At 39.6% G+C, this 15,764-nt stretch overlaps 1 protein-coding gene across 1 annotated transcript; it reads left to right on the top strand.

The window, feature by feature from the left end:
• The first annotated feature begins 2,726 nt into the window (after positions 1-2,726).
• Positions 2,727-15,585, top strand: LOC125377846 (L-lactate transporter-like). The gene is made up of 11 exons (XM_048391889.1): positions 2,727-3,061; positions 4,475-4,664; positions 4,839-4,965; positions 6,534-6,673; positions 7,291-7,414; positions 7,788-7,918; positions 11,250-11,367; positions 11,501-11,623; positions 13,059-13,268; positions 13,778-13,877; positions 14,298-15,585. The coding sequence occupies exons 1-11, from the start codon at positions 2,836-2,838 to the stop codon at positions 14,351-14,353; spliced, it is 1,545 nt and encodes a 514-aa protein (XP_048247846.1). The 5' UTR covers positions 2,727-2,835; the 3' UTR covers positions 14,354-15,585.
• Positions 15,586-15,764: the final 179 nt, after the last annotated feature.

The raw sequence follows: 15,764 nt of genomic DNA, 5'->3' as shown, positions 1-15,764 counted from the left end.
AACATTGCGACAGTACGGCTTCAAACAAGGCAACAAAAACAACATGTAGTAAAATATAGAGTTGATGGACATTATTTCAAATAATACTTCATAGTTCAACAGAAAGCTTTGAGATACCGGCAGACACTTTTGTAGAAACAAATAAAGTAAAAGGCACTAGTACTTTCAAATGCCATGAAGTCTGGCAAATTCAGTTGAAATGTTGAACAAACAGTAAACGAGATCGTAGTAGTTGATAAATACATAGAGTAACATGTGCATCAATTTATACTGGGTATTTTTGTAATTTAATTCGTTAAATCCCTTTTAGAAACCAAAACACCCTGTGTTTTACCTCGTGACTAGGTAATATCACGAGTCGACTGTGTATGTTGAAATACCATGAATTATCTACAGACATTCAATATTCAATGACAACACAATACTATAATGCCAACGTGGTTATTATTCCATTTTGTCCAATGTACAAAAGGTGGCATTATCACCGCGTTGTACTGTAATTTATACCTACCAATGTTTATGTATCGTAGAATAGTCAGTTGATGGAACTTTTGGCAGTGGACAACATACAACCCTGTGCACATGTAAATAAAAGCATAACTATGATGTGCAATATGAGACTAGAGACGTTGTACTTGGTGACAACTAATTCCAAAGGGGAGAGATTTCTCATTTTTTCTTTGTACTGATCTGACAATAGGATTGGCACAAGACAGGATTGTTTGGATTAAACCAGCATCAAAGGCGTGGTTAAGATATTGTAAAGGAACTTTCCGCAGAGTGACCAGAGAATTCCGCAGAGTGACCAGAGAATACTGCAGAGTGACCAGAGAAAGGTTTTACTTCCTTTATCATGAGCTTCAAAGTCCTTATCCACAGAGTCGTACCACGTCAGTCAGAGCGTTATGGTAGCCTTGTGTCACGTCGAAGACCAGGATTTGATTCACTACATGGGTACAATGTGTGAAAGCCATTTCTGGTGTCACCGGTACCCGCCGTGATATTGCTGAACTATTGCTAAAGCAGAGGTAAAACCATACTCACTCACTCACTCAACACGTGAACCCCTGAAACAGAAAGATGAGGTTCCTGTAGCAATACATTTGCTGGTTTCGTCTACTGAGTCTCGGAACGTGGGAAATCTGTTTTGAAGTTTGCACGAGATGTCTGAAATGATCTTGTCTTCCGAAATCTTAAATTACTGTACACAATTTGATAATGATTCATAAGCACATACTAATGATACAATCGGATTAGCACACTCGACTGTGCTTTTGACAGATACTATTCATTGATATATTGGCGAAAGCGCATTATGGGTGGTTCGAGAAGGGAGCTAACTCCGTTTGCCTAATCGAAAGTTCGAGGTGGGCCCACATTCGAAACTAAACGCACTTGTTGTTGAGATATGTACTACGGAAACAAAACCGCATTACGAACTGCTATTTTGTCTATTTAAAATAAGTATTATGACTTTTTATTATATTTTCTGCAGAAATGTATACAATTAGTTTTTGATTTGGGAAATTTGAACCCGTTTTCAAGGGACCATTGATGAATTAAATTGAGACAGATTTGTAACTGCCTCTCTATTGTATGCATATTTTTTCCACGACAAGAAACATTAAAATCATACACGAAAAGTGATCCATCTACTGAATCACTTAAAACCTTTGAAAGACTATTTATTTTTTATACTAAATAAAGTGCCAGACAAAATACTCCCTTGCGGGACACTCTGATCCTGGTTATAATGATCAGAAGGGTAGAACCAGCTTAATGGAGCTATGTTTCTAGGGAAGTAGCACTTTACCTGAAGCAGATTAAAACAAAGAACCACTTACCCAACTTTGACAGTATTTTGGTTGATGCCCAAAATTATGATTGTCATCGAAATTGTTCTTCTACGCAATTCGATGTGAGGTCACGTGTGCACATAAAAAGGTCAGATTACTATGTTTACATAAATACGGGTCAAATGTTGATAATCGAAATGCTACGAATGTGAAGAATCATTAAAACATGTTTTGTGAATATTTGAGAAACGATAATGATTATATTTAGAAAACTGTTTACTGTAACATAATATATGAAATATGATGAATTCAAATAAAACAGTATGCTTAGATCAAATGATTTGACTTTTTTTTTTTTTTTCATATTTTATATTTCATATAAATGTTATTTTATAAGCACAGGGCTGATTTATAATTACCGGGTCTAGAAGCAGCTTGGGCACAAATATCCACCCCTTATATAGGGGCGGTCGGGTAGCCTAGTGGTTAAAGCGTTCGCTCGTCACGCCGAAGACCCGGGTTCGATTCCCGACATGGGTACAATGTGTGAAGCTCATTTCACGTAAAATTCAGTGATAAAAACAGATCCAAATAGTCTTTGATGCAAATATCAGGTACATCAGGTACATTAACATTCAATAAGGATTACATAAATATGCGTTAATGTTAATACGGGTTATTTGTGGTGTGTGAGTTTGGTTTTATCCCACTTTTAGCAATACTCCAGCAATATCACAGTGGGGGACACCGGAAAAGGGGCTTCACACATTGTACCCATGATGGGAATCTAACCCGGGTCTTCAGCGTGACGAGCCAAAGCTTCAACCACTAGGCTACCCACCGCCCCGTGTACGTGTTAACCACGCCACTTACATATTAAAAACACACTATGTATGTCAAATTAAATCCTGCTCAGTTATCTGACCGGCGTGTTGCGGGGCTGAGTGTAAACAACGCTGTTTTTGCTCTGTTGCCACCGGGTAAGATAGACTCTCGGTGGTAGAAGGTAGTGCTACATGAAAATATAAACCATACTGACATGCAGATGATTAAAGAAAACGACACGGACGTCAGTGAGGACAACACGATGCACGTGCAAGAACAGAACAGTGCGAACGCGGGAGGAGACAACCAGGGCGTATTTGTAAAGCCAACCAACATTCCCGGCGCAATAGTTCGGAGAAGACAGTGTAACCTTCGAGGGTGTGTTATTATTGTTGCTGGATGTTTAATACATCTCACACTCGGCACACTTTATTCATACGGTGAGTATAAAGATAATATTCTTTTATGAACAAAAATACACGTGTTGCTGTATTTGTTATTGCGAATGTCATAACTTTAGTTATCAATGCCCGTGACCTAGATGTACATGCGTGCATGCCTTGCAATCCGTCGTGAGATCAGTGTCAAACCCGTCAGGTAACATGTGTTACTTTGCAAGGAGTATGATGTATGGCCCAGGCGTGTGCATGTAGCTGACATAATTGTCACTTATTCGGGGATACACATCCATCGCACGCACGGAACAAGTTGGTAGTTTAGAGTTTGTTCACCCTTGCAACACCTGGTGTTATCACTGTTGTATATACGATACGCACGGAACAAGTTGGTAGTATAGTCTGTTCACTCATGTTACACCTGGTATTTTCACTGTTGTATATACGACACGAACGGAACAAGTTGGTAGTGTAGAATCTTTTGACCCATGTAACACCTGGTATTTTCACTGTTGTATATACGACACGAACGGAACAAGTTGGTAGTGTAGAGTCTGTTGACCCATGTAACACCTGGTGTCATTGTCGTTGTACATGCGACATGCACGGAACAAGTTGGTAGTAAAGAGTCTTTTGACCCACGTAACACCTGGTGTCATTGTCGTTGTACATGCGACATGCACGGAACAAGTTGGTAGTATAGAGTCTTTTGACCCACGTAACACCTGGTGTCATTGTCGTTGTACATGCGACACGCACGGAACAAGTTGGCAGTATAGAGTCTGTTCACCCATGTAACACCTGGTGTCATAATTGTTGTACATGGGACACGCACGAAACAAGTTGGTTGTATAGAGTCTGTTGACCCATGTAACACCTGGTGTCATAATTGTTGTACATGGGACACGCACGAAACAAGTTGGCAGTATAGAGTCTTTTGACCCATGTAACACCTGGTGTCATTATCGTTGTACATGGGACATGCACGGAACAAGTTGGTAGTCCAGAGTACGTTCACCCATGTAACACCTGGTGTCATAATTGTTGTACATGCGACATGCACGGAACAAGTTGGTAGTATAGAGTCTGTTGACCTGGTGTCATTGTCGTTGTAAATGCGACATGCACGGAACAGGTTGATAGTATAGAGTCTGTTCACCCATGTAACACCTGTCATTATTGTAGTACATGGCACTCCGATTCTTCCATTCCGTCTCGATCCTTTACGATCTCTCTGTTATACCAAAGTTATGTATGTCATATAACTCCCCACATTCCATATACGCTTAAACAATGTTATAACACAGAACACAAATACATTAACCGCAAACTCTCAAATACAGACCAGGACGCGATCTGTTCCATAAAGCTCCACATGTGGAATATATCGTTGAATTAGGGAAAATTTGTTAACTACATTGAACTACTATTTAACTGAATATGTATTTCCAATTCCAGGGAACTTCAGCCCATATATAATATCGTACATACGGAGACGGTCCTCCCCCAGTGATCTCCGCTATGTAGATGGGATATGGGTACAGGCGTGTATGATGATTGGTCAAGGAATCACAATGTTTGGAGGAGGGCTTCTTGAGAGGAAGCTTGGACCAAGAATAACGACTCTCATAGGATCATGGATCATGAGGTCAGTAGATTCACGGAACTGTAAGTGTGAAGTGTTATTACGTATAAATACATTGTAGCTGCGTAAGACATACAACCGATCATTTAACCTTTAGTTTAACATTGAATAGTTTGACTTAGTGAAAATATTAATATGTATTTATATGATTATGTGTCCTCTTGTTCATCCATGCAGTCTTGGCGTAATGCTGTCCTACTTCGCGATCCAGAATTCGTACATAGCTACAGTCTTTACGTACGGCGTGATGTTTGGTATGGGGACAGGAATAGCATATCCTATACCATTGGGCTGCGCCATGAAGGTTGGTCAAATACTATATGAATATATGAAGACAAGTGTTTCTATCTTAAAATATTGTGGTGCGGACCGCTTCTCACCATCCGTATACGCGACCTGTCCGTGTGTTACCCGTTCACCGAAAATCATTCGTCACCACTCGCCCCTTTCCGTAACCTGCAAGAAGACTCGTCCCCTTATCGATGAATGTTATGTGCGAAAATACGACAAACCAATCAGAATGCGCGTATGATTTCAAGTTCTTCGTCAAAGAATCCCTCAGAAATAATTTATGTTTTTACATATGTCTTGCATCTAAAAATATACCCAAGACGCAGTTAAATGTGTTCAATCATACTGTATAATTTCGCATGTCCTGATGTGCTTTAAATTGCATCTGAAATATAAATAATATATCGGGAAGTATATGTGAATCATTGCGCAACGAGTTGACAAGTGTTTTAGGTATGCCCGTTTGCGCTAAGACGGAACCCGGTTGCAAAAATGGCCATGAGAGGGGCACGAGTCGCTATTCGGCTTGTCCCGGAATAACACGAGTTGGTCACGAATGACCGAAAATATGCCTTGTACACATGTTATTGTCAGTTTGAGCTGTGGAACATGTGTTTTATCTCCGACCTCATAATACAGCTTCTTGTCCGTGCTCGTAGGCTTCAACAAATGTCACTAAAGGCCTTCTCGTTTGAACTGGGAAATAAGAGACCTGTGAAACCGTCTAATCTATTTCATACGTAGATCGTTGTATAAAGATTCATCAGGACAAGAAAGTATATACACACGGGACTGTATGACATGAGTGATGACTTAACTTTCCCAGAGTCTGCTTTCCCTTCATGTCCAGCAATATTCCAGCAGCTCCAGCCTTTGGTGTCTACATTTCGAGGTCTGGGCAAAAATCGGGGGCTAACGTTTTGTCTACGAAGTGTACAAAGAGTGTCATACGAGTGCCGACATTCAAGGCTTCGGTAAACTTTAAAAAAAATTACATCTTGAGGACATTTCCAAATCTGACGCATCAGTGTACAAAATGATGCTTTTTGCAATTCCCTATGTTGACTTGTACTATACAGTTGTATGTATTTTCTTAGGTTAACAATTGACTTGCCTTTATATGTGTTTGTGACGTGTGCCACTGGTCAGGATACGCTCACATATTCACAAACACCTGGTATTATCACCAGGTGACTGTATTTCATTAAAACATGCTTATGATACAGTCTGAATCGCACAACGGAGATTTATTATGGTAATTGAAATAATTTTCTCGCATTCATTCCAACATGATGAAACATGAATACTGTAAGAAGCACTCAACCATCCCACAGCACTGAATATCTTTCCTGGACAGCTTGTTATACGTGGGACCCCGGTGGCCAATGGCCAAATCGCATCATCTTTAGCTTTTTTAGGGGAGCTGAATGTCAGTGGTTTGACCCCCTGGCAGTGTTATATTAAAATACGTCAAAAGATGGGACTTGTTGTTACCCTGCCTGCATGTGCATGAAATAAACATGAGTGCATTAAGTTAAGTTAAACCCCATTCCACCCCGACTGGGTGTATTATGTTCTCAGTGGCTGCCGGACTGGAGGGGGCTTGTGAGTGGTTCCATCATAGCAGGTTTTGGAGCTGGCGCTCTGGTGTTTAACCAGGTTATCACTGCCTATGTCAACCCAGAAAACTACAGCCCTGATGATGACAACGATGGAGAGAAGTAAGAAAACATGTGTTGATAGCTACAGTCTTTCTGTCTTAATAATTAGTATAAGAAGTAGCAATAGTAGTAGTAGCAGCAGCAGTAGTGAATGAGTGAGTATGGTTTTACGCCGCTTTTAGCAATATGGAGCAATATCACGGCGAGGACACCGGAAATGGGCTTCACACATTGTACCCATGTCGGGAATCGAACCCGGGTCTTCGGCGGGACGAGTGAACGCTTTAACCACTAGGCTACCCGACCACCCCAGCAGCAGTAGTAGTAATAGTAGAAGTCGTACCACCAGCAGCAGCAGCAACAACAGTAGTAGTAGTAGTAGTAGTAGTAGTAGTAGTAGTAGTAGTATAATTAATATTATTACAAAGTGCCGAACATCATTAGGAGATTGTTGTTTGCTTTTAAGGTTGGATATTTAAAAGATTGAGATTTCCCTCAATGTTTATCAATAACATACTGGATCATGTGCCTAACCAACCCCCCTATATAGTTCACCTTTTTAAATACGTAGCTATGGTGGGCACATGACTCTCATAAATGTTTTACCTATAGACATAGAGGCAATGTTTGCAACACTGATATGGCCTTCTTACAGCGTGTACCTTCTGCATCTTCAGTTACTTCTCTCAGGACGTGGTGTTGGACCGTGTCCCCCACTGCTTCCTGGTGCTCGGGGGAACATACGCGGTGGTACAGCTGTTTTCCTGTCTGATGTTGGTTGACCCGCCCGAGGACAGCCAGGTACCACACAGAGAAATATTACATCAGCATTAACAACGGTACATGAGTCATCTTTGGGAGATCATCTTCAGTTCATGTGACACGGTGGGGCGGTGGGGTAGCCTAGTGGTGGAAGCGTTCGCTCGTCACGCTGAAGGCTTGTTCGATTCCCCACGCAGGTACAATGTGTGAAGACCTTTCCTCGTGTTCCCCGCCCAGATATCGCTGGGATATTTAGGGGATGTTATTGTATCAGGCTCGCTGACTTTAGAATGAAAAATTGCTCAGTACGGCGTTAAACAACAAACAAACAAAGAAATCACAATCCTTTTAATTGTGAAATACTCAGATAAAACGACTGTTGAATGACAAATTACATCATCTATTTTTTCAGGATGAGGTCGGGGTAACAAGCTACAAGACTGTTGATGAAATGAGTAACATTAACGAAGGATTCTCTGGTGACATGGAGATGACGAAGTCAGCTTCTCCTGAAGCTGCAGCCGTTCAAATAAAAGACATAGAGTGAGTTATTCTTTACCTATAAGTAACAGAATCGCTGAACTTGTACTCAACAGACGTAATTCAAAATTAAAATACCATTTTAAGCTTCAACAAAATTAGTAAATTATGTCAGCACCATACCCATGCTTGTGGGTTTCATCGAAGTGGTAAACGTCTCCCGCATTAAGCTGCTGTAATATGACTGTTATACTGTCAAAAGCGGTGTTAAACCCAACTCAGTCACTCACTCAGTGATCCTTTCATATAGTTTTCACTGCTACTGTGCCTTTTACGCTCAATGGAATCTGTTTCGGAGGATAATCGAGACTGGTTATTCTCTGGCCTTGACATTTTATATTTATTTTCCATCACATACATCACACGTTTCTTGAAATCAGTTTAATGGAACATGTTGCAATATCCCGATGGATAAGCATCTTCTTGTACAGTTTGGGGTGTCATTCATTTCTTCATTTAAAACGGTGAATGCGTGTATGTAGGATGTAAATACATTTGTATGTCGACCCTAACATTCTGCAGCTGATGTTTATCCCGGGGTACTTTATTTACAGTGGGTATTGTATATGAATAGCACATATGTTTTTTTGCAAACAGAATAAACATGTATAATGCATTGCCTTTTCTGTTACATATTATGCAATGAGTAATAGGTCACGAAACCCCAGCGCAATGAACACATTCCATCTAGCTGCACTACATGTCGACCCTATTGTATACCCTGTTGTCCTGGCTGATAAGAAGAAACACATGTCACTGAGACCTAACACTGTTTATGTTATCTTGCTACCATGAATGTAGCCTTCAAACGTCGTGAAAATATATTCACCACATAATGCATTACATTGACAATTTAGAGCCACCATAAACACTGACACGCTTTGATCGTAATCCTTCTACCTGTCGTCCCTTGGTATATATTAACCTATCTTTATGCGTGTGAAGACCTACTTCAAACGTATCTCCATTGCATAGGCGTTCAAGTACAAACAAGTGACACCTGTAACTCAATGTGTTTTGATCTACTACATCGCGACCTGGTTTATACTATAGCGTTCAAGTATAAACAGGTGACACCTGTAACTCAATGTGTTTTTATCTACTACATGGAGACCTGGTTTATACTGTAGCGTTCAAGTATAAACAAGTTACACCTGTAACTCAATGTGTTTTATCTACTACATGGAGACCTGGTTTATACTGTAGCGTTCAAGTATAAACAAGTTACACCTGTAACTCAATGTGTTTTGATCTACTACATGGAGACCTGGTTTATACTGTAGCGTTCAAGTATAAACAGGTGACACCTGTAACTCAATGTGTTTTTATCTACTACATGGAGACCTGGTTTATACTGTAGCGTTCAAGTATAAACAGGTGACACCTGTAACTCAATGTGTTTTTATCTACTACAGGACACCTGGTTTATACTGTAGCGTTCCAGTACAAACAAGTAACACCTGTAACTCAATGTGTTTTGATCTACTACAGGAGACCTGGTTTATACTGTAGCGTCCCAGTACAAACAAGTAACACCTGTAGCTCAATGTGTTTTGATATTCTACATTGCGACCTGGTTTATACTGTAGCGTTCAAGTACAAACAAGTTACACCTGTAACTCAATGTGTTTTGATATTCTACATTGCGACCTGGTTTATACTGTAGCGTTCCAGTACAAACAAGTAACACCTGTAACTCAATGTGTTTTGATATTCTACATTGCGACCTGGTTTATACTGTAGCGTTCAAGTACAAACAAGTAACACCTGTAACTCAATGTGTTTTGATATTCTACATTGCGACCTGATTTATACTGTAGCGTTCCAGTACAAACAAGTAACACCTGTAACTCAATGTGTTTTGATCTACTACATGGAGACCTGGTTTATACTGTAGCGTTCAAGTACAAACAAGTAACACCTGTAACTCAATGTGTTTTGATATTCTACATTGCGACCTGGTTTATACTGTAGCGTTCCAGTACAAACAAGTAACACCTGTAACTCAATGTGTTTTGATCTACTACATGGAGACCTGGTTTATACTGTAGCGTTCAAGTACAAACAAGTTACACCTGTAACTCAATGTGTTTTGATATTCTACATTGCGACCTGGTTTATACTGTAGCGTTCAAGTATGAACAAGTAACACCTGTAACTCAATGTGTTTTGATCTACTACATGGAGACCTGGTTTATACTGTAGCGTTCAAGTATAAACAGGTGACACCTGTAACTCAATGTGTTTTGATATTCTACATGGAGACCTGGTTTATACTGTAGCGTTCAAGTATGAACAAGTAACACCTGTAACTCAATGTGTTTTGATCTACTACATGGAGACCTGGTTTATACTGTAGCGTTCAAGTATAAACAAGTAACACCTGTAACTCAATGTGTTTTGATATTCTACATGGAGACCTGGTTTATACTGTAGCGTTCAAGTATAAACAGGTGACACCTGTAACTCAATGTGTTTTGATATTCTACATTGCGACCTGGTTTATACTGTAGCGTTCAAGTATAAACAAGTAACACCTGTAACTCAATGTGTTTTGATCTACTACATGGAGACCTGGTTTATACTGTAGCGTTCAAGTATAAACAGGTGACACCTGTAACTCAATGTGTTTTGATCTACTACATGGAGACCTGGTTTATACTGTAGCGTTCAAGTATAAACAGGTGACACCTGTAACTCAATGTGTTTTGATCTACTACATGGAGACCTGGTTTATACTGTAGCGTTCCAGTACAAACAAGTGACACCTGTAACTCAATGTGTTTTGATCCACTACATCGCGACCTGGTTTATACTGTAGCGTTCAAGTACAAACAAGTGACACATGTAATCCATTGTGGTTTGATCTACTATATGGCATAACTTTGTACTTATTCAACCGCGGCAGTTGTGTCTGGGTCGACCGTGTGAAAAACAGCCATTTCACGGCCCATGTCCCAGATAAAATCTCAATGCATACAGATGTTATTACCTGTAAACTTTACAGGCCTTTCATGTATAACAATGGGTCTGTTTGTCGATGCAAATATGCTATAGCGGTATCATCGGCTTCACAACAATAGCTGTAATAATTAAATGTTTATTAAAATAATCAAAAGATCTTTTCAGAAGAAGAAGAATCGTGTCAGACAATAGACCCCACCACCCTCGCTCTTCCCTCAATCGCTTATATGTACCAATTATGGAGTGAGGGCGTGATTTGATTAACGTGGAGACTCTTCATGATAGAATAGCATTGTACACGTTTGCACACATTTATTTGTCTGATGACGACCTGACGTTATATTTTAACTCACTCACTATTCCTGAACAGTGCTGCTGCTGAAGATGTTCCACCACAGAAGGTCCTCAAGTCCAAGAACTTCTACCTCCTGTGGCTGATATTTCTCTTTGGGGGAGAAGGGATTGTGTTTGTTTCATCACAATATAAGGTATATTTATTACATAACAAATGTTTATAAAATCATCGGCCTTGAATTGTTGATAATTCTGATGTTTTAGCCATCCATTGTCACATTATTCAAAATGATAAAATCTTTAATTTCGCTTTTTATGTTCATACAGAATTACGGACAGACATTCATTGATGATGACCACTTTCTGGCCATTGTTGGGTCTGTGTCATCAGTCTTCAATGCTGGGGGCAGCATATTCTGGGGATATATCATGGATCGGTTCTCCTTTAAGGTAATACCACTTCTTATCATATAATGGGTAGGTTGGTCGGCAGGATAAAGCCAACAGATAAAAACGATATCCGTTGGGGTCATATGCGGATAGAGATGCAAATATCAAAGGTCACGTAGGGACTACTTTCAGTGTTTATAAACAAACATGGCGTCGCCCTTGTCATTCGGCGATCGAGTCAGAATTAACCATCGGGAATCTGGATAATTTAAAGGGATAATTCTATCATTATCAAAAGAACAGTCTAATATACTGAAAATCAGTGTCTTAACTGTTACGTAGCTAAGGCACAGCTAAGTTTTGGCCACTTTGGAGATATAAATTTCAAAACAATTTTGCGAGGGCACCTGGCCCAGCCAAGCGGGATCAGTAGCCATATCTGTGTTTGAAATCTTTTCCACAAATTAAAATATTTGGATTTGGCCGAAATATGTTTGAATTGTTACCTTTGTATCGTTTTGTCGCTGTGTGTACGTCTGGCTGCGCTTAACGTTATGACAGGACAGACCGACTGTCAACAGTCTGAACGTGGCCGTGACGTCTCATAGAATAGGGTTAGAGCTGCTTCCCTTTGACAAAGGGCAGTTACTCTAGCGGACAGACCGATGGATTGCCGCGAAAGGCAAGTAAAAACAATATATGTTGCTTCAACATGTATAAGATATTGGCTATATTGGAACTATATTGGCTACTGTCACTGTCCGACTGACACATCTCTTACCCTGTGACGTAATAAATATTAATGAGCGCATTCCAGGAAAACTCGCAATGTTTAGGTAATGCTTGTGAGTGAGGGGAAGCGATTTTCAAGCACAGAATTGAAGAATGACATTATATGATATCGCCAAGGCTCGCTAAATACAATGTTTGTTCCTAATGCAGGATATTTACCATCCCCAAACACACTTGCGTGATAACCTCTATATAACCTGCTTTATTTAGTGTCAGTCAAGGTAAAGGTATGTAATCTTAAATAATCGATTTTGATAAGTAGGCAATTTATCTAATTATATCGAGCAAATTAGAGGAAAGGTAACAAGAAAATGGAAGGTTCAAATAATTAGAATGTGAAACTGGAATCAATTAAAATATATTTGATATCGGAAAACAAATAAGAGGTGTGAAAATGTATAAAAGGGAATATAAAATGAGTGCTACTTCTTAGCAGAATCAAGAAGGAAATTGCACCTTTTGTGTGAAATATTTATCCTGATTACCACAGATTACCAGCTGAGCTTCGGCTTACAAGTGAGACTTACAAATGACAATATTTCATAGGAATCCAAACTAGGGAGACACCGCCTGTACTGATTAATTGGCTTTGTTTTGAATGACATGACCTTAAGTCTTCCTTTATCATTATCCTTTGTTAATTTCCATTATGATATATGATCGGTTATACATGGCCTTTTCATGTGCTGTTTTTTATTACCAGATTGCAGCCCGATGTATATATATTGCCTTCGCCTGCCTCATAGCCTCGTTTCTGGGGTGTGAGTATGCTGGGAGGGTGATGTTTTTCATCTGGGTGTGCCTCATCTTTTTTGCTTTCTCCGGAATCTTCGCCATCATGCCACCTGCCATTGCCAGGATGTATGGGAACACGTATGTCGGAGTCAACTTTGGACTTCTTTTCACATCCCAGGTAAGGCAATATAATAGATTCGTTGACAAAATATATCCACAGTTCCCCATGCTTGCAGTGAGATGCGGGTAAACGTGACCTGACAAATCAAGCTGCCTGAAGGAGTAAATTGTATGTCTCTGATTATAAACATTCTACCATTGCTGACTGCAACCTTTAGTCACACTTAAAGCCTTAATCATACGTTGGTGCTTCTAACACCAATAAGACATAATTCCTGCATGTTTCATTAGTATTTATTTTGTTACTTTGTATGAGATTAAAGGATTAATTGTATAGATGCACATTTTCGCTGGCACCGAGAGTCTAAATTATCACTTCTTTAAAAGACGGTTTAAGCTGAAGCTGTACAGTGTAAACCCGAAATCGATTCCACACATCAGTGAAAATGTGAAACACCCCTCTTGCTTACCCTGTGGTAATATATCTGACGTTGATCTCAGGATCTGATACTTCTAGTTGTGCTTAGATGACCAATATGTCAACTATTTGACTTGCTGTCTCATCAGATCATAACTGGAGCCACAAGTGCCTTCCTTGGGCAAATCCTCAAAGATTCCATTGGCTGGCATGGCTTGTTCTTTCTGTCAACTGGATTCACCGCAGCCGGTAAGACATCAATAAAACCCCATGTATACGAAATTATGACCTGTAAAAGCATTATACATTAAAGTTTACACCCCGCTGTGTAACTCAGTTTAACTTGTCTCAAACTGCTGTCCATCTCGAACATCTTACAACCTCTGGTGTATTGCATATATCGACTTTTCGATGTTGATTCTTACACCGTTATCAAGCTAGTTTGCTTTGTGTAGTCATTCTGGCTTGATAGGGGTGTGTGAATCTACATCGTTAACCTCGCTATATGCAATATACCCGAAGTTGTTATGCATTAAGTTGTACTTTATGTACTCAGCAACTTCTATAATGCCAATCAAACAGTCAACAGTTTTACACTGCAAACTATTGTCTTCTCATCAGACAGAAAGATCCTATCTGACACGTAAACTTCGCCCCTTTTCTTTTCAGGATTTATCATTATATTTTTCCTGAAAACGAAAACATCATCAGGGGATGATTTCTGAAGGGAATGAGACTTCCACCATTGCATCTGTAACCAGCTGGGTCTACATCTCTATACGATCAAACACAACGATATTCATGCATATGTGGACAGTTTCATGTGTGTCTATACACAATAATATGTATAAAGTGAGTCATGTATACCTATATGAACATTCACTTTGAACCTTGATTTGAACGATGTATGAGCAGTTTAGATACACGTAAAAGATGTAATCGTACGGATGTGTAATTCATACTTTTAGTAATTATCTACATACGACTGTTTTATTGCTAGGAGTGAGTGAGTGAGTGTGGTTTTACACCACTTTTCATCAATATTCCAGCAATATCACAGCGGGGGACACCAAATGTGGACTTCACACATTGTACCAATGCAGCTGGGAACGATCCGGGACTTTGGCGTGTCATGGTAGGAAAGAAAACAAAACTAGCTAGGTGTACATCCATTGACACAACAATATATATGCATATGTAAACAGTGCCATGTATTCCAATACAAACAGTGACTTTGAAGCTAGATTTGAATGATGTGTGAGAAGTTTAGATCACTCTTACACATAACAGTTAATATCATACGTACGTGTAGTTTATACCTTTAGTAATTTCCTATATACGATGGTTTCATGGTGGAAGTGACTTTGCGAGTGTGTAAGGTTTTACGCCGCATTTTAGCAAAATTCCAGCAATAGCACGGCGGAGGACACCAAATATGGTGAGTGAGTGAGTTAGAATTTAACGTCGCATTGGTAATATTTCAGCCATATCGTGACGAGAACTTAGACATAATAAATATTTATACGGAATAAAACCTGTCAGCGATGGACAGTATAATAACTAGAGTATCACAGTTTCGATTCTGAACAGGTTGCCCAATACGGTCGTCTTTTACGACCAGCAATGGGGTGCTGAGGACACATTCTTATCTTCCATGGGTTCCCAAGGGGGCACCAAATATGGACTTTACACATTGTATCCGGCTAAGGGAAAAATCTGGTCTTCGGTGTGTCATGGTAGGAAAGAAAACAAAACAGGTTACAAGGTTTGTTCTTTAGAATCCCCTTGGGAATCAGTAAGAAAACGTGTACAGTACAGAATACACCACTGAGAGCAGTGGACAATCAAACAGTGATTAACGCTATGGTTCAACAACTGAAGATGACATTTTGTTCACAATGGTGCCGGCTTATAAACCACATAACATACTGAGGTGTCATTCAGCAAAACTATTACGTTGAATGTTCAAAAACCCTAACGGGATTTCATTGTAGCTACAAAAATTTTAATAGCAATTCAAACATAAATACCTGATATATCATTTCATCATGTTTGTTGTTTGTTTGTTGTTTAACGCTGCACTCGGCAATATGATGGCGATTTTGTCAGTAATCGAGTTTGGACCAGGCAATCCAC

Source organism: Haliotis rufescens, unplaced genomic scaffold, assembly GCF_023055435.1.
Source record: "Haliotis rufescens isolate VD_foot unplaced genomic scaffold, xgHalRufe1.0.p SCAF_101, whole genome shotgun sequence".
In the NCBI taxonomy this organism is placed as follows: domain Eukaryota; kingdom Metazoa; phylum Mollusca; class Gastropoda; order Lepetellida; family Haliotidae; genus Haliotis; species Haliotis rufescens.
Note: the sequence above shows the minus strand (reverse complement) of the source record. Positions and strands in the feature narration are given on the sequence as shown.

What these genes read in the sequence shown, in the direction of transcription:
- LOC125377846 (XM_048391889.1), top strand. Translation starts at nt 2,836, where the DNA reads ATGCAGATGATTAAAGAAAACGACACGGACGTCAGTGAGGACAACACG. An exon ending in ACCCGCCCGAGGACAGCCAG is followed by an intron (nt 7,415 to 7,787) that starts GTACCACACAGA and finishes CTATTTTTTCAG; the next exon opens with GATGAGGTCGGGGTAACAAG. An exon ending in GTTCAAATAAAAGACATAGA is followed by an intron (nt 7,919 to 11,249) that starts GTGAGTTATTCT and finishes ATTCCTGAACAG; the next exon opens with TGCTGCTGCTGAAGATGTTC.